The 18745-nt window shown below is 34.7% G+C and overlaps 1 protein-coding gene across 1 annotated transcript; it reads left to right on the top strand.

Annotated features, from left to right (window-relative positions):
• Positions 1–3538: 3538 nt before the first annotated feature.
• On the top strand, positions 3539–18346 carry LOC107942153 (myosin-6). The gene is made up of 39 exons (XM_016875793.2): positions 3539–3924; positions 4942–5070; positions 5302–5445; positions 5660–5805; positions 5883–6039; positions 6161–6219; positions 6321–6480; positions 7450–7599; positions 7700–7836; positions 7960–8106; positions 8230–8331; positions 8735–8792; positions 8880–8981; positions 10155–10192; positions 10309–10435; positions 10541–10711; positions 10806–10937; positions 11034–11143; positions 11220–11280; positions 11931–12108; positions 12229–12434; positions 12597–12716; positions 13199–13297; positions 13573–13785; positions 13927–14066; positions 14233–14347; positions 14448–14492; positions 14571–14654; positions 14747–14917; positions 15283–15438; positions 15527–15718; positions 15851–15979; positions 16087–16157; positions 16249–16348; positions 16499–16555; positions 17015–17071; positions 17440–17520; positions 17612–17694; positions 17879–18346. Exons 1-39 carry the CDS (start codon positions 3922–3924, stop codon positions 17991–17993), a joined length of 4545 nt encoding a protein of 1514 aa, XP_016731282.1. The 5' UTR covers positions 3539–3921; the 3' UTR covers positions 17994–18346.
• The last annotated feature ends 399 nt before the right edge of the window (positions 18347–18745 follow it).

Genomic DNA, 18745 nt, shown 5'->3' on the forward strand with positions numbered 1-18745 from the left:
CTTGATATTCATATGAATTACAATTAAGGTAAGCAAATAAACATGCTCAAGCCAATTTGGCCATTTTCCTAAACACATATTCTCATCAAGCATGTTAGTCATGTAATTCATATGAATATCAAGAAACATGTATGAACTCATCAATATTTAATTTCCGCATACATATATTTATCACATCAAGTGTCCATGGACATGCACATATCATATCTTGTATTTCAAGTATATATTCGTAACAATTCAGTTCAATTTCATAATTTCTCATGTCAGAACTTTGTCCATTGAATCGTTTAAAATATCGATGGATACACAGGTAGTACACACGAAGTGTACGAATATGTAATCCGTCAATTTATATTCGGGAGTGCTCATTAGAAAACATAACCAGGAAGCTCTCTCTCAAGTCATATAACGAAAAGCTTATGTGAGCCATGTAACGGGAAGCTTATCTGGGCTGTATAACGGGAAGCTCGTAGGAGCCATAATCAGGAAGCTTGTGCGAGCCAATAACGGGTAGCTCTGAAGAGCCATTAATCAGGAAGCTATGGATAGCCACATATCGGGAAGTTCAAGCGAGTCATATCGGGAAGCTCCGGAGAGCCATTAATTAGGAAGCTCACAAAGAGCCTTTAATCAGGAAGCTCACGAAGAGCCATATAATGGGACGCTCGTAAGAGCTGTGGTGTGTCTACAACACATGCAGAATCACAACCAATCGGGATGCTCCGAAGAGCTATTAACGGGAAGCTTGCAAGAACCATATAACGAGAAGCTCGAAAGGGCTAATAACGAGACGCTCTTTCAAGCTGTGGTGTGTCCGCAGCATATGCAGGACCGCAACCAATTTGGGAACCCTGTATCCATCAAATTTCATATATTCAAACGGGGCTTTATACTTATCGATCATTGTCGAATATGTGAATACTTTCATATACATGACAATAATACCAACACACACATACAATTCAATTAACACATATAAATTCTCAATTTAGTTACACGAACTTAACTTGACGAATGTTCGTGAATTGCAATCTACTAATCCGACACTTTTTGTTTTCCACGATCTAACTTCGTATTTGAGTTATTCGGATCTATACGAGTAAATTTAACTCAATTTAATACAATTCGTAATCAATTCAATTCAATTCACATCATAGGCAAGATTGCCATTTTGCCCCTATACTTTTGATTAATTATAAGTTCGTCCCTAGGCTCGGAAAATGAAATTCATACAATTTAATCCTTATTCCAAGCCTAACCAATTTTTACATATAACAATAACAGCTCATGTATTTCATAAAATTTATAATTTTGTCATGAATTTTACATTTTTCAATTTAGTCCCTAAATCATAATTTCATCAAAATTCCCTTTACAAAAGTTGTTTATCTATCAACAACCTTTCATTTTCTGCCATAAAACTTCATAATTCATGCATACTCGTCTATGGAAAAACCCTAGTACTTTGATAACTTTACAAATTAATCCCTGAGATAGCTAGATTAAGTTATTACGATCTTGGAAACATAAAAATTACTAAAAATATGACAAGATTACTTACCCAATTAAGCCAAGTAAGCTTGCTTGAGTTATCTTCTCTTAGCTAGAGTTTCCATGTATTTTGATTTTAGGAAAGATGATAAATGATTATATTTTGTTTTATTTTATTATTTATCATCTTTCCAATTTTATCCTGTTCTTTTCTTAATTTTCCATGGATGAATCATCATACTTATCTACTAACCCCTATTAATGGTCTATTTGCTATATAAGAACCTCAAATTTTGAATTCCATAGCTATTTGATCCTTTTAGCTACTAGAATTCAACTTTTGCATTTTATACAATGTGTTCCTTTCCATCTAATTAAACATATAATCGGTAAAATTTTCTTAACGAAATTTCCATACGACATTCCTATCATAGTGCAGACCATGCAATAATATTAAAATAATTTTCCTTCCGAACTCGGATTTGTGGTATCGAAACCACTATTCTAATTTCACTGAAAACGGGCTGTTGCAACCACTGAACTTTAAGGAAAGCTCATTATGTAAAATTTTGTTCGTAGACTACAGGTGAACTGGAAGTAGTTCAAGTGTTGGATTGCATCATCTTGTGGGATCTTATCTGCTCAATTGTTATTTATATAATCTTTTATGTTTCTAGTAGTGTATGCCATGTACTTAGGTTTTAAAGTTTGATACTCGAGTATTCTATTATGAACTTGATGTTGATTTTAGTTATTTTGAGGTTTTAGAACATGTTAATGCTATGTGGTAACATTAGACACTTTTATATTGACTTTATGTTGATGATTTTATATGTATGCAATATGTTTTAGCTTTTCATTTTACTTGCATAATCATTTATTGATTTAATGAGTTTATGGTTAGGGATTTTCATGTTTTGACATGCCATATTTGCTTACATAACTTTGGTAATATGTTTGATATGTTAGGGACATGTTTGTAAAGTTTAAGTGTTAATTTTCTGCAATTCTAAGTAGGGAAAGCATGTCTCAAGACATAGCATTGCACTTTGATATTTTGGTTTAAAATTTGTAATCTAGCCTCATATTTGACCATATTTGACCCTGAATCATCATATGTGCACCCATTTGAATTCAATTTTCACCTATATTGATTTGTAAGATTTCTATGCATTAGATAACATGTTTTACATTCGAAATTGTCTAATTATAATTATTTATACATTCACTTTGAGTAACTTTGACAACAGGTGTGACGCTCGATATTCGATTATCTTTCAAGCAGGGAGTAAGGTGTTACATAAACAACCCTTTTGACTTTATTAGTAACTATATGAGTGAAATATATTAAGAAACATTAAATCTTTTGACACAAAGACAAATCACAACTCAATCACCTATTCTCAATTACTCAGTTAGGCCTTTAACTTTGACTCATAATATAGGCAATGGAGTAATCAAACACTTCTCATGTTTTATTAACAAAAGGTATTCAACAAAGTTACCACAAAAGCACCGATCATAGCTAGTAGCCTCCAAAATTTAATACTTTAAGCTCACATGATAAATTCATAAAGCACTAACTACTCAAAAGCATCAAAATTATGGACAAAAATTGAGTTATAAACATTCAATAAATAAACATATATACTTTTTAGATTTAAAAATAATTATTTATAAATTTCAAAAAAAATTATTCACATTTTATTTATTTAATAAACGAATTTCAAAATTTTGTTGTATTCATATATTTGACTTAATTTACGTATTTATGTATTACCGTCACTAAATCGAACCATCATCCATTTTGATTCTGCGAGAACCGGACGCAAACCGGACGCGCTTTTTTCTTTAAAAAATTAATCTGAGTTGTCGTACTGGCCCCTCAAAAGAATCTGAGTTATCGTCAAAGTTCGTAATTATGTTCCCAAATCTAGGGTATTTTCGGAATTTTACTCTCCAAGTTACGGTTTAATTAAAAACAAATTAATAATTAATAATGAATTATAATATTAATAAAAAAAAAGAGTTTCATAGTATTAAGACCAGCCCTAAGAAGAGGGAAGAAGAAGAAATGAAAAGAATTAGAAAAACGTAGAAAGTACAAAAACTAAAAAACTACAACCAAACTGCTTTCATAAGCATACCAAAAGAGGCTTAATCTCTCCTTCAAGATAATTTATTTTTAAAAAGAAATTTTGTTGAAGAGGTTTAAGCTTCTCATTTTTTGATTCAATTTTTTTTTTCGGAACTACTTTTTAGTGTTAATCGATTATTATTGGCTTTGTTTTGCTTATTATTGCGAATTAGACCAGTTCAAATAGCTTCATTTGTTTAAAAGGATTGGATTGAGTGATTGTTGTTCAACGCATTGGGAGTAGATCGAGAAGCAACACAGGTTTCTGATCCGATCAATCTTTGGTAAAACAGATGGTAATTTATCGATGATATGTTTGGATTTTTCATTTCATTGCGTTATTTTCGTTATTTCTGATATTTATTCGCTTTGGAATGTGTTGATTTCATTTTACGTGACTTAAAAAAATTGTTTCTGGTAATTTTGAGGAGTTGTTGTTGTCGTTGACTGATCTGGACTGGTGTTGAAGCTAGCTATTGTTCTGTTTGGATATGTTCAATTTTTTTTGTTTGTTGAGATCCACCTTTCAAGGTTTTAACTGTTTTGTTTGCTATGTTAGTTGAAAATAGTTGAAATTAAGGTGTTTTGACGGCCATATTGCCGTTATCTAGAACTTGAAGTTGTACATTTCACTCTAATATGAAGTAATGTGCCTTTGAGCATTGTTTTGCGATTTTGTGCTTATATTTGGTTAGTGGAGGTTTCATGCTGGGTTGTGATACTGTGATTGGTCTGGTGATTTATCTATTGTTGTAACTATCTTTGGAGCACGAAAACTAGGATGTCTTTTTTTGCTCATGTGATAATAGAGCTATGAAATTGAAATTTCTGGTGCTTAGGCCTTCATAGACTTTCCAGTTTAGAGATTTAGTGTTACTTAATGGACTCCATATCTCTGATGAAGCCAGAATGGCAACATGCACTAGATAAATTTATCCCTCAAAGATATTCCAATTTGATAAGAATGAGGGTTTAAGATGGGTCATGTTACTGTAAAAAATCCCTCATCTAAGTTATTGTTTTTTAAACAAAAAATAGAGTAACCACCTCCGTGATCCGAACCTAGTTTTTTTTATTTTGTTATTAAATCTGTAACGAAGTTGGAACAGTGGTTGCCTACCATCCTTATTTTACTTTTGCATGTTTACTTGTTCTCTGTGCTATCCTAATACCTATTTAAAGTCATTTCGAGACTGAAAAGCAAGAAGTTATTATCTACATGGTTTTGCGTTAATGCTTGAATCTTGAGTGAAAAGTGTCTATAAAAGATATCAAATGGATTGGTTGATCCTGGGCCCTCATGGCTTTTGTAGGCTACCATGACCAGTCTTGCAGTTGGATCTCTCGTCTGGGTGGAGGATCCTGACATTGCCTGGATAGATGGCGAAGTTGTGCAGGTTAATGGTGAAGATATTAAAGTTCTGTGCACTTCAGGGAAGACGGTGAGTTGCTTTATAAAATTTAATTGGATTATTTTATGTGCATAATAATATCATTTTTCTTTTGGTGAATGTTAAATATATTTTGCTAATTCTCTTGCTATAATCTTCCCTGCCCCTTTTACGTGTCATGCAAGTCCAGTATGGTACTATTGGAATTCATTGGGAACATAAAAATTCTTGGATGAGCTAGTTGCTTAATTTGACTTGCTTATTTCACAACTTTTGCAACAGGTTGTTGTTAAGGCTTCAAATTTATATCCTAAAGATGCCGAGGCCCCACCATGTGGAGTTGATGATATGACAAAGCTGGCTTACTTGCATGAACCTGGAGTCCTTCAAAATTTAAGATCAAGATATGATATGAATGAAATATATGTAAGATTTCAAACAGATATTCATCTTATTCTTTCAATGTATCGGCATTATTTCTGTCTTTTTCTATATACTTTTTTGCTGAAATGGATGTATGTTTTGCTTTCTTTGCGGTAACATATATTGCATTGATGAATGTTGGTGAGATCTTTATGTTTCATCATTTTTTCAATATTTACTGATTCAAGGTGGCAATTGCCCCAATTGGTGCTTCCAGACATATACAGGAAATATATTGATTGCTGTGAACCCATTCAGAAAACTACCTCATCTTTATGATAGCCATATGATGGCACAATATAAAGGGGCAGCCTTTGGTGAGTTGAGTCCACACCCCTTTGCTGTAGCTGATGCTGCATACAGGTACCTGTTACTCTGACCAGAAGTTCATTTAATATGATTACTTGTATTTGACAATGAAACGATTTTCATTAATGCAGACTAATGATCAATGAGGGAATAAGTCAGTCGATTTTGGTTAGTGGTGAAAGTGGGGCTGGTAAAACAGAAAGCACAAAATTGCTAATGCAGTATCTTGCTTACATGGGAGGGAGAGCAGCTGCTGAGGGGAGAACAGTTGAGCAGCAAGTTCTGGAGGTAAACATGGCTATGAATTTGGATTTGTGTGACAATAAATTTAATGTTGATAGTTTGAATCCGTCATCCGAGTAACCATGTTTAACAACAACGTTTATTTTTGTTTTCTGCTAATCTGCAGTCCAACCCTGTTTTAGAAGCATTTGGTAATGCAAAGACTGTTAGGAACAATAACTCAAGGTGAGTGTATTTTGTTTTAACAAGTTTTACACCTTGCATGTAGTAGATTCTATGTTATAATTGTTTTTTTTACCTTTACATGCATGTTTTGAATGATGTAGTCGTTTTGGTAAGTTTGTGGAGATTCAATTTGACCGGAGGGGAAGGATTTCAGGAGCTGCCATCAGGACTTATTTATTAGAAAGATCACGTGTTTGTCAAGTGTCTGATCCTGAGAGAAATTATCACTGTTTCTACATGCTTTGTGCAGCACCACCAGAAGTAAGTAGTTTTTGATTGCTTTAATCAAGTTGCTTATAAATTATTTGATACAATGTGTTCTTATATAGTCTTTCCCCCATTAAGCATTTTCCATGTTTACTTTTAATGATTTCTAGATTATCTTAGTACCAAAATGTTCTGTCTAGAAAAGGATTTGGGTTGGGAAGTTCTATTGTGAGAATGATCTTTCCCATATTTTTAGCTTGAGATTTCAATATATCTGGATATGCTTAATGCTTGAAGGTTGTAATTTGGGTTGAACTATGATAATTTTTATTATCTCTCATTCTTATCTATCCCCCTTTTCTATTTGATTCTCCATCTCTCTCTTATCTTTGATTTATTTATTGGTGTCATTCTCTTAGCCAACAGAAGAACAACTTACAAGTTAAAGAGTTTCACTTTAACATTCTCTTTGCCAAATTTATTATTGTTGAACTGGGGTCTTTTAGGATGTACATTGGAGGCCTTGAGATAGCATTATTATGTGATTGTGTGATGGCTTCCATGTGATGTGATTATAGCCATGAGTCATTTATGGCTCCTACCTAGTTCACCTTCTTTTAATTCCAATCATTAATTTGGGTTCTAAAGCTGCGTTAGTGTATACAATCTATTATCCTCCAAGTTTAGTGTCTAGTGATTTTGTATCAGATTTCCTAGCATGCCAGTGGTCCCAAGAGACATTCACAGCTTGTAATAGTTGTGGTATGGAACATCAAATATGAGGCAGTTTCTTGTTTCTAGAAAACCAGTTTTTAGCCTTTTGTTTAACTTCTCTGTAATGAAAGAGTAGGAAAATTTTCTTGGCCTATATCTTCAGTTATGGATATTATGTAGTTTGTTGTTCACATTTCTTCGAAAAAATGAGAGCAAATTTATCACACATGAGACTGTAATGCTTCAGAAAATCAATTCTCTGATATTTGTCTTCCTCTGCTTCCTTTTTTTCTCCATTTTACTTTTCAGGATATTCAGCGGTACAAACTGGGAAATCCAAGAACATTTCACTATCTGAACCAATCTAATTGCTACGAATTGGATGGAATTGATGATTCTAAGGAATATACTGCAACGAGAAGGGCAATGGATGTCGTTGGAATAAGTCCTGAGGAGCAGGTATTTTAATGAAATATGAACTTGCCAGACAATTCTTAAGCATAATGTTTTATGAAATTTCTCTGTCATCTTTTTGGTTTTTGCATTTGGCCCTCTTCAGGATGCAATATTCTGCGTTGTGGCTGCAATTCTCCATCTTGGGAACATTGAATTTGCTAAAGGGAAAGAAATAGACTCATCTGTGCCCAAAGATGAAAAATCATGGTTCCATCTAAGAACTGCTGCTGAGCTTCTCATGTAGGTGGACAATCTGAGACTTGCACTAGCATATACTGAAACACATACTTCTTTGATATTTGTTCACTTCATATGCTTTGTAAGATAAGAAAGGGATCATTTTTAATCCCCACTTTTGTTTAGGTGCGATGAGAAGTTATTAGAAGATTCCCTATGCAAGCGTATAATCGTAACTCGTGATGAAACCATTACAAAATGGCTGGATCCAGAATCGGCTGCACTTAGTAGAGATGCTTTGGCTAAAATTGTGTACTCAAGATTGTTTGACTGGTATGGTTCAATCTTGCTGTTTGAATTTGATATGTTAGAGTTTACTGTGCTTATTATTTTGTTTTTTGTTCAGTTGTGGACATTTTTTTGAGACAGTGGGTTTCCTTTTTTTATTTTTCACAGGATTGTGGATAAAATCAATAGTTCAATTGGTCAAGATCCTGACTCGAAGTTCTTAATTGGGGTGTTGGATATTTATGGATTTGAGAGTTTCAAGACAAACAGGTGCTTAACTGGTATGCCTGTTATTTTTATGATTGACTGAAGTTGGTTTTCTGAAACCAATGGATGTAAATGGAAGTTGTGTCTTAAAGAGGCACGTTTTGAATACTGTGGCAGTCATGTATTGATTGATACTAAAAGAAGCAATGATTAGAGGAAGCCTATTCTTTCTCCAAATTGCCTTTTTAAGGCTTGGTAGTGATTTGGGAGTTCAGACAGTGATAGTTCCAATTGTGCTTCTCTATGATAGATAAAGTTAGTTTCAATTGTGCTTCTTTTTGATAGATAAAGTTAGTTCCAATTGTGCTTCTCTAGGATAAATAAATTTAGAGATATTGTGACCTTTTTGGATGTTTGCTATTTGCTTCTGTTCATCTGATGCTTGATGCACCACTTTGTTTTGCAGTTTTGAGCAATTCTGCATTAATTTGACAAATGAGAAACTGCAGCAGCATTTCAACCAGGTTTGTGTCTGAAAACATGCTTATATCATTCTTAAGATATCTCATTATCTGTTTTAGTTTGTAATGCTTAAACCTCTGGCTCCTCAGCATGTCTTCAAAATGGAGCAAGAAGAGTATACAAAAGAAAAAATTAATTGGAGCTACATTGAGTTTGTTGATAATCAGGATATTCTGGACCTCATTGAAAAGGTCTGTTGGATCTACCTCTGCAATTTATTTGGCTGGTTTCTTACAGACTGTTTTAGTGTTGTATCATCTGGAGTTGGTTTGTGTTGTTAACTATATATCTCTAGTAAAAGAAATTTATGATAGAGCCTACTATTACTATGCACTCTTGCTTGTAAATATTTGATATTGTTTCCTTTTTGTCCTGTGATTCCAGTTTTAGTTGCATCCATTTGGCATTCTCTGTTTTCATGGAACACATGTGGGAAGGCTGTAGTGAATGGACAGTCTATGTAATGTTGTGGTCGCAAATGGAATTGCCTACTTTTGACAAGCCAAAGTGCCAAACTGTTCTCTCTATTTTATGTTAGATGTTAAATGAACTATGTAGGTTTTTTTCATGCTATATAGAAGATTAAGTGGTAGTGGCACATTTATGCTTTATTCTCATTGAAAATTTTAAAACATGCTAAAAACCTGATTGGTGAGGATTGTGTCATAAAATGCTCAGCTTGAAAACAAGATAAGCAATTTGGTGGAAGAAAGATGGGAAAAGAGGAATGTGAAGAGAGAAGATGGATTAATTGTCAGGTCTTGAAATAGTTATAAAGCCACCAGCTATTGTCTAGCATAATACAAAGCTGTTGAGTTATAACCAGACCAAATCATATTAATTTCATTTCATAATAACAAGTCCAAAATGAGTTTCTTGTGCAAGCAGTGCCAGAAAGTACTGCCTGCTTCTATCAAATTGCTGTGGAAATTATATAAGAGTGATAGTTCAGTTGATAAATCCTATGTAATTATTAATTTGTTTGCTATATTAACTGAGTTCTAAATCTTGTATTAGTGTCATTCATGTTGGATTGTTCTTACTGATTTATTAATTATTGTTGGACCCCCCTTTGGGAATTTCTGGTGTGAACTACTTGATTAGCATTATGCCTGTAATTTTTCTTTCCATGCATTCCTGTGTGCTTGTATTTTTGTCTTTTCCTTTGGACAAGGAAATATATTCTTGATCGTAAAAATTTTTATTTGATTTACTGAACATTCTTACCTAACGTGGCCCTGTATGGTGATGGACTTTGAGTAAACAAATAGACAAATTAAAAGTGCTAAATGATCCGTGCATTTTTATTGTCGTTATTGCATTTATTATATGTATTTAAAAATTTCCCTGTTTTTGATTTCCAGAAACCAGGTGGAATAATTGCTCTTCTAGATGAGGCTTGGTAAGATGTAGTTAGCTTTTTACTTATTTTTGACATCTCAAAACTTGATTTAGGTTTCTTTCAGTTACTCTACCATATATTAATAATAATATCTGACCGTTATTAAATTTTAAAAGCATGTTTCCAAGATCAACACATGAAACATTTGCTCAGAAGCTGTACCAGATGTTTAAAAACCATAAGCGCTTCAGCAAACCCAAATTGTCCCGTAGCGACTTTACAATCTGCCATTATGCTGGTGATGTAAGTTTGTTTTCTCTTTTTCGTAAGTTCATGCTGGAGAACTAAACTAAGAAGTGAATGAATTTCTATTTATGTACTCAAACAGAAAATATATGTTCTCTGCAGGTCACTTATCAAACTCAATTATTCCTGGACAAGAACAAAGATTACGTTGTTGCTGAACATCAGGCCCTTTTGACTGCTTCCAAATGTTCCTTTGTTTCTGGTTTGTTTCCACCTTTAGCTCAGGAGTCCTCCAAATCATCAAAGTTCTCCTCAATAGGTTCTCGATTTAAGGTGTGCTGGTATTTCTATTTCTTAAATGCTGATTGTTACCTTTTCTTTCCAGTCTAATGAGTTAGAAAGTGGTGCTCTTTTTGGTATTATACAGCAACAATTACAAGCATTACTTGAAACCCTGAGTTCCACAGAGCCGCATTACATACGTTGTGTAAAGCCCAATAATCTTCTTAAGCCTTCAATATTTGAGAATAAAAATGTTCTACAACAACTACAGTGTGGGGTAAGAATGATGATGTTCTATGAGGTTTAGCTGAAATATGTATTTTTTTTTAATTAGTTCTGCTTGCCTATTTTATCCACGTTTATTTCATTTCAGGGAGTTATGGAGGCAATCAGGATAAGTTGTGCTGGATACCCTACTAAAAAACCATTTGTTGAATTTGTAGACCGATTTGGCCTCCTTGCACCTGAAGTTTTGGATGGGAGGTACAGTTAATAATTTTCTTGGCTCTCTAAAGGTTTCTTCAAAACGTTACTCTGACCTGTTTACTATACGTGTTAGTTCTGATGAGGTTACCGCGTGCAAGAAACTTCTAGAGAAGGGGAAACTTCAAGGCTATCAGGTAAATGTCTGACGGTTATTCAAACAATCTTCTCTTAGTCAATTTAGTTTCCTTGCCAATACTAGATTTCCTCTTGAATCATTAGGATATATCTTATGCAAGAAACCATGTCATCAAGATGTCAATAAAATTTATCATAGACATTCAATTGGCAAATATTTATGTTTGGCCTTTGGTTTATGCCAACTGGCAATAATAACCTGAGGAGATCCCGCTCTACTCTTCTGTTTTTAGGGTGAAGACCATTAACATGTTACCAGAAGTGCCCAAATTTGGATTAGGTTAGGAAACAACCCTAGAAACTAGGCCCAAGACGAGAAATTACCGGAAGCCAGCAACTGCAAGCAAAGAGCAAAGCACTTGTCATGTACAGAATCTAAGAAGTTGGATTCATGCTACAAACTTGATGTCATAAGTGCTCTATATTGGCTAATGTTATTAGCTCTACTTTTCTTGCTTGTGGTTGCGAGCAACGTGTAGCATAAGTGCAAATGGAAATGGTACCTGCTGCTTCCAAATGGGAGTTCATTCCTTTTGTCAAATTGTATATTCTTCCGCTGTTTTATGATTGTTCACTCAAATGTTCTACAAATCTGACTTCTAGTTGAATTCTGGGAAATATCATACTGATGCCAGTTTATCTTTGGCAGATTGGTAAGACAAAGGTTTTTCTCAGGGCTGGTCAAATGGCTGAACTAGATACCCGTAGGAGTGAGGTCTTAGGAAGATCTGCTAGTGTTATCCAGAGGAAAATCCGTTCTTATTTAGCTTGCAGAAGTTTTATCATGCTTCGTCGGTCTGCATTACAGATTCAATCTGTTTGCAGAGGTACATTTATACCTTTCTGTGTGTGTCTGGTGTAATTTAACTAACCTTTACTCTCTACTAAGGCTTTTGGTATTATGTACACATGTTGATAGTGATACTTTTTGTCTGTGATGATTTCAGGACAACTTGCTCGCAATGTTTACAATGGCATGAGAAGAGAAGCTGCAAGTTTGAGGATCCAGAGACATTTGCGTATGCATCTTGCTAGGAAAGCTTATAAAGAATTGTGTTCCTCTGCTGTTTCCATTCAGACGGTCTTGAGGGGGAAGGCTGCTCGCAATGAGCTATGCATCAGAAGGCAGACCAGAGCATCAATTATAGTTCAGGTTGGTCAAGGTTTTAAATTGTTCTTATAACATACTGCACATGCGATAATTTTTTTAGAAAAGATGTCATAATCTTCAATTTTTCTTTGAGAGGCTGAACCTCCTTTTGTTTTATATTAGTTACTTTCTTTAACTTGGAATGACTTCTGTTGTACTTACCAGAGCCAATGCCGCAAGTTCTTGGCCCAGTTGCATTATATGAAGTTGAAGAAAGCAGCAATTGCAACACAATGCGCATGGAGAGGAAGAGTTGCTCGAAAGGAACTGCGGAAGCTTAAGATGGTATTCCCATCTTTATCATCTGTTGCATTTCTGGCAAAACTTCGTCATGAATTTCATTAGGAAATCTCTATTGTCTTCTGCTTCTAGATCTTTGAAAATGCTTTGCGGTTGGAATGGTTGCTTTATGTGGTCCTCTTCTTTGCTTATATTTGATATCAAAACAGTAAAAAGGTGTGTCCTTGCTAAGTAATTTAGGAGTTCTTCAAATTTGAGTTTGACTGCTGAAGTCATCTCAAGCCTATCTCTGGAAAAATCTTTCTTATCAACAATCAATGAAATGCAATCCTATCTATCAAAATAACAATATATAATCCTATCAGCTTACATAATGGAGGGAAATAAAGAAACCCTACACCTTTTTCTTCTCTATCTGCTAATTTTGTTCTCTGAAACAATTTAGTATATCTAAAACCTTGTGTATGCTGATATCTTGTTTCATGAATGTATCACTCAGATTTTCCGCTATTCTTTTTTATTTGCAGGCTGCTAGGGAAACTGGAGCTCTGCAAGCTGCCAAGAACAAACTGGAAAAGCAAGTTGAGGAACTGACATGGAGATTACAGCTGGAGAAACGTATGAGGGTAAGCATGATAATAAATTGACTGAAGCTAGTTGGGTAAGCATGCTAATAAATTGACCGGAGAAACGTATGAACTGAGGCATTTTATGTGCTTGGCATGTGTCAATCAATTTTTTTTATTCAATGTGCCATTTTAGTTTGAGAAAGGGTGTTAGAATTGTGTATTCATTGTCTCTTCCTCTAAATCAGTTTTAATAATATAATGGTCTTACAGGTGGGACACTGCATCTATAATTTTCTTCTCTCCTAATTATGCATTCTTTTCTTACTCTGTAGGTTGACATGGAAGAGGCTAAAACAAAAGAAAACGCAAAATTACAGTCTGCTTTGCAAGACATGCAACTTCAGTTTAAAGAAACCAAAGAATTGCTTGCCAAGGAACGCGAGGCTGCCAGAAGGGCAGCTGAGGTGGTCCCTGTAATTCAGGAGGTTCCAGTGGTGGACAATGTGATGCTGGAGAAGCTTACAAGTGAGAAGGAAAAACTGAAGGTGGGGAAGTTGAATCTAGTATCTATGTTTTGCATAAAGATATGGTGAACATATGATAATTTAGGATAACCTGGAGTTTTTTCCTAAGCTTGGTAGAATACTAGTTTCATAGTACATATCTTGTGCGCTGATTATCCACAGGCAATGGTGAGTTCATTGGAAAAGAAAATTGGTGAAACGGAGGAAAAGTTTGAAGAGACAAACAAGATTAGTGAAGAAAGGTTGAAACAAGCTTTGGAGGCAGAATCAAAAATAGTTCAGTTGAAGACTGCTATGCACAGGTTAGCTTGTGCCATTACTGGGCAAAGATTTTGAGATGGATTCGTACTATTAACTTTCAGAATCTTAGATGGAGCTTTGCGTGCATATTTGTGAAGCTGTAGTTATTCATGGTTTTCACTTTCCTTTTTCTCTTCTCCTGGTCCTCATTGTATCTTTTGTTTGCAGGCTTGAAGAAAAAATTTTGGACATGGAATCTGAAAACCAAGTTCTGAGGCAGCAAACCCTGTTAAGTACACCTGTTAAGAAGATTTCAGAGCATCTACAGATTCCAGCCACTCCGGTAAAATATAACATAGATTTTTTTTCTATCTAAAATCTTCCTGCCTCTTTTGTCATCATGTTGATATTTCTTATTATCCTTTTTCTTTGTAAATTTTCAGAATCTGGAAAATGGTCACCATATAGATGAAGCAAACAAATCAAATGTATGTTACATAATTGTTAACATATGATCATACTTCTGTTGTTTCTATGGTATGGCCATTGACAACCTATTTGTGCAGGAACCACAGAGTGTGACTCCGGTGAAGAAGGTTGGCATAGAATCTAATGGCAAGTTGCAAAAATCCAATCTTGAACGCCAACATGTATGTGTTTGCTATAATTGGCTTATGCATTTTCAAGCCTCATAATTTTGTGCAGTGTGTCAGATATTGTTTTGTATCATTCTTTCAAACAGGAGAACGTCGATGCACTGATCAATTGCGTTACAAAGGACATTGGGTTCAGTCACGGAAAGCCTGTTGCTGCGCTTACCATTTATAAATGTCTTCTTCACTGGAAATCTTTTGAAGCAGAAAGGACCAATGTGTTTGACCGTCTCATTCAGATGATTGGCACTGCAATTGAGGTAAAAAAAAATTATAATTCATGGTCATTGTTTGTGGAGTATCTCCTTCATTTTCCTTTATTATTCTTCCTCTTGCATGACTTCTATTTTCTGCGGATTTTGATTGTATTTATTTTTATATTATTTAATTCCTAAATGCAGTCCTTATAAGGCGAGTTACTGTTCTTGCTTGTGATGGGTTTGAGACATGACTGTTGAAGAGTTTTTTTTACTTGCATAATTTGCTGCCCTTTTCTTAGGTTGTCCTGCTTGTGTAATTGCAAAATACTTTCTTTAGAAGCCCACACTTTCTTCTGTTTCTTTAAGCTATAGTAAAATATGTACGAGTGTTCATTAACAAGTGATGAAAGCTTCTTTGGTTGTAGAATGAAGAAGACAATGGTCATATGGCTTATTGGTTGTCCAACGCATCAGCATTATTGTTCTTGCTCCAAAAGACTCTAAAGGCTTCTGGTGCAAATGGTGCAACTCCAAGTCGGAAACCACCCACTCCAACCTCTCTGTTTGGAAGGATGACAATGGTATCTGAAATTCTTTCTTTCCCTTCTAAAATTTTCAATTTTAAGGAAGAATAAGACTAATTTTGCATTCCTTTTTCTCTTAATTCAGAGTTTTCGCTCTTCCCCTTCATCCAACAACCTTGCTGCAGCTGCTGCACTTGCAGTAGTTCGCAAGGTAGAGGGAAAATACCCTGCGTTGCTTTTCAAGCAGCAGCTTGCAGCATATGTGGAAAAGACCTATGGAATTATTAGAGACAACTTGAAGAAAGAGATATCATCTTTGCTTTCTCTATGCATCCAGGTATCTTGTGATTCATTTAGTTTCTGGTCAAGAGTTTGAAGCTGCATGTCAACTGTTTGGTAGGTAGCTATAATTAAGTTTAACTTGATTCCTTCGTGTTTCTTTTTCCCAACTGGTCATGATGAAATTTAGGCACCTAGAACATCTAAGGGAAATGTACTAAGATCTGGACGGTCCTTTGGCAAAGATTCTCCTTCAACTCATTGGCAGGGCATTATTGATAGCCTCAACACCCTCCTCAGTACTTTGAAAGAAAATTTTGTAAGGAACCTGTTTTTTTTTTTTTTCTCTCACTGTGCTTCATAAACTCATTGCATCTTGATATCCAGTTATATATATAGAGATGTTTACGGTTGCTTGGTTTTCAGGTGCCACAAGTTCTTATCCAGAAGATATTTACTCAAACATTTTCGTACATAAATGTACAATTGTTTAATAGGTAATCTTTTGTGGGTTTTAGATAGTTCCTTTGTGGTTTGAATTCAAAAGGTTTCGTTTTGTACTTATTAGAATTTGTTATAATTTTCCAGCCTTCTTTTACGCCGTGAGTGTTGTACGTTTAGCAACGGAGAATATGTTAAAGCTGGGTTAGCGGAGTTAGAGCTCTGGAGTTGCCAAGTGAAAGAAGAGGTAAGGTTTTTATTTTTTTATTTTTCTTCTCATCCGTGTTTGTACACGTAGTTGTTGCTACATATTTGCTGGACTATTTGCTTCCTTTTATTGGCTTAATTAAGGCCCATTATTGTGCTGATTCTATACCTCACTTGCCTTGAACTGCAGTATGCAGGGTCGTCATGGGATGAACTTAAGCACATTAGACAGGCTGTTGGTTTTTTGGTATGTCAGGCACTGTTTGACAATATAGATAATGTGATGGATTGTTCGTGTATATTTGTTTCCGAAATCCTATCAGCTTGCAGTCGTTCGTACTCAATTTTGTTAATATGTTTGACACTGCATATAGTTTGAGTTCAACATTATCATATTTATTGTTAATAGTTCTCAAAGCCAATATGAGTTTGAATTTAATAATTGTAGATAGGAAAGTGAAAGCTTTAACTTTTGACTTCCCAAATCATGACAATTCGGGAGAGCAGATGTGGAAATCTATAAGGACCGGATTTACCATTGCTTCGTTATTTCCTTTTGAGTGTTAATTAGAAATGTCGTTTTATCCAGAAGATTATTTTTACTACTTGAAGAAAGACATTAGTTTCCAGCTTATCTCTCTAGATATTTAATAGCAGTAAATATAAAGTTATGCTTCTAACTTGAATCGTATTAAATCCTATACAGGTTATACATCAGAAGTACAGAATTTCATATGATGACATTGCAAATGATCTCTGCCCTGTAAGGCCTTTTTCTTTCTCTCTCTCTCTCTCTCTCTCTCTCTCTCTCTCTCTCTCTCTCTCTCTCTCTCTTCCCTCCCCATTTTTCCAAGGTTGTTTGAACGGCCAGTTGGACCGGAAATTGGCCGGGGTGCCGGTTCGGAGAAGGGCATTGAACTGGTTGACCTGGGAACTGGTACAGACCTGTTGAACTGGGCGGTTGAACCGGATTTTTAACATTTTTTCTATATTTTATGATTTTTTAATGATTTATTTTGTTGAACCGGTTGGATCAGCTAACTAGTGGCTTGACTGGTTCAACCACCAGTCCAGTTCTGAAAACATTGCATTTTTCTCATTCTCTTTGACATTTACTTTTTGTTTCTTCAGATTCTTAGTGTACAGCAATTGTACAGAATATGTACCCTGTATTGGGACGATAACTATAATACTCGAAGTGTTTCTCCAGATGTAAGTTTCAAATACCAATCTTTCTTCTTGATTGCTTACAAAGTTCGTAAAGCTGATATGATTAATAGGCAAACCCGCACTTCGTTACCAGGTTATTTCCAGCATGAGGGTATTAATGACAGAGGATTCCAATGATGCTGTTAGTAGTTCCTTTTTATTGGACGACAATTCCAGGTAAAAATCCCTTCATATTGCCTACATACGATGCCCGGTTCTACGTAAATGTGAATTTGCAAAGAATTCAACATTTCTTTGTAGCTCGTATTACGTAACACACAAAACGACTTTATAGCCATATCGAGCATTCAAAATCTACATTGTAGAAACAAAGTAATGAACTAATCAGTCCTTAATACAGCATTCCCTTCTCCCTTGACGATCTTGCCAAATCGCTCCAAGAGAAAGAATTCTCGGAAGTCAAACCAGCAGACGAACTTCTCCAGAATCCAGCCTTCGAATTTTTACTCGAGTAAGGCTTAGGAAGCTTCGAATCGATGTGCTATCCGTCCCCTATTTCTTGTGGCAATGGAGACTTAAAAACCCTATTGCCAACTAAAATGATTGTTGTAAATTCATTTTTCATTTCATCTATCCCCCTTGATATGTAACTTTTTTTTCTCATTACATCCATTAAATTTTCTATTGCTTTTTTTTCTTTGGCATTTTCAACGATTTTGGTTTGATTTTTTTTCTTTTTAAATTTTATTTTATATTGGTTATTCTTTTGCCATATGGGGCCTGGGTTTTTACTGTATAAAGCAACCCCATATTATGGAAACGTACATACATATATAAATATATAATTACCATGCTTGATTATTATTTCTATTTCAGCCTCTTTCACCTCCATCTTCTTTATTTTCATTGAAAATTCAAAGTTTTTATGATTTATTGTGGGTTGCTATGTATTTGCATGTATTTTTGCTGCAAAGAAGAGTTGTGATGGAAATTTGAGAAATAAAATATTAATAAATTTGGCTGAGTTGATGCCACTATTTAATTTGATATGAAAATTTACTAAAACTAGCCTTTATGTTCCCATTTACGCATAGGGATTTATAATCTTTTCCATAATTTATTTGATATTAATATTCTTAATTTTTTTAATTATGAAAATTAAATTTATGATAATAATTTACGGTTACTTAAATTTGTTAAAGATGATTTCTGAGGCATGTTTGAGACAATCATTTTAAGCGCATGATTTAAAGCAAAATTGTAAATA

Source organism: Gossypium hirsutum, chromosome D08 (genome assembly GCF_007990345.1).
Source record: "Gossypium hirsutum isolate 1008001.06 chromosome D08, Gossypium_hirsutum_v2.1, whole genome shotgun sequence".
In the NCBI taxonomy this organism is placed as follows: domain Eukaryota; kingdom Viridiplantae; phylum Streptophyta; class Magnoliopsida; order Malvales; family Malvaceae; genus Gossypium; species Gossypium hirsutum.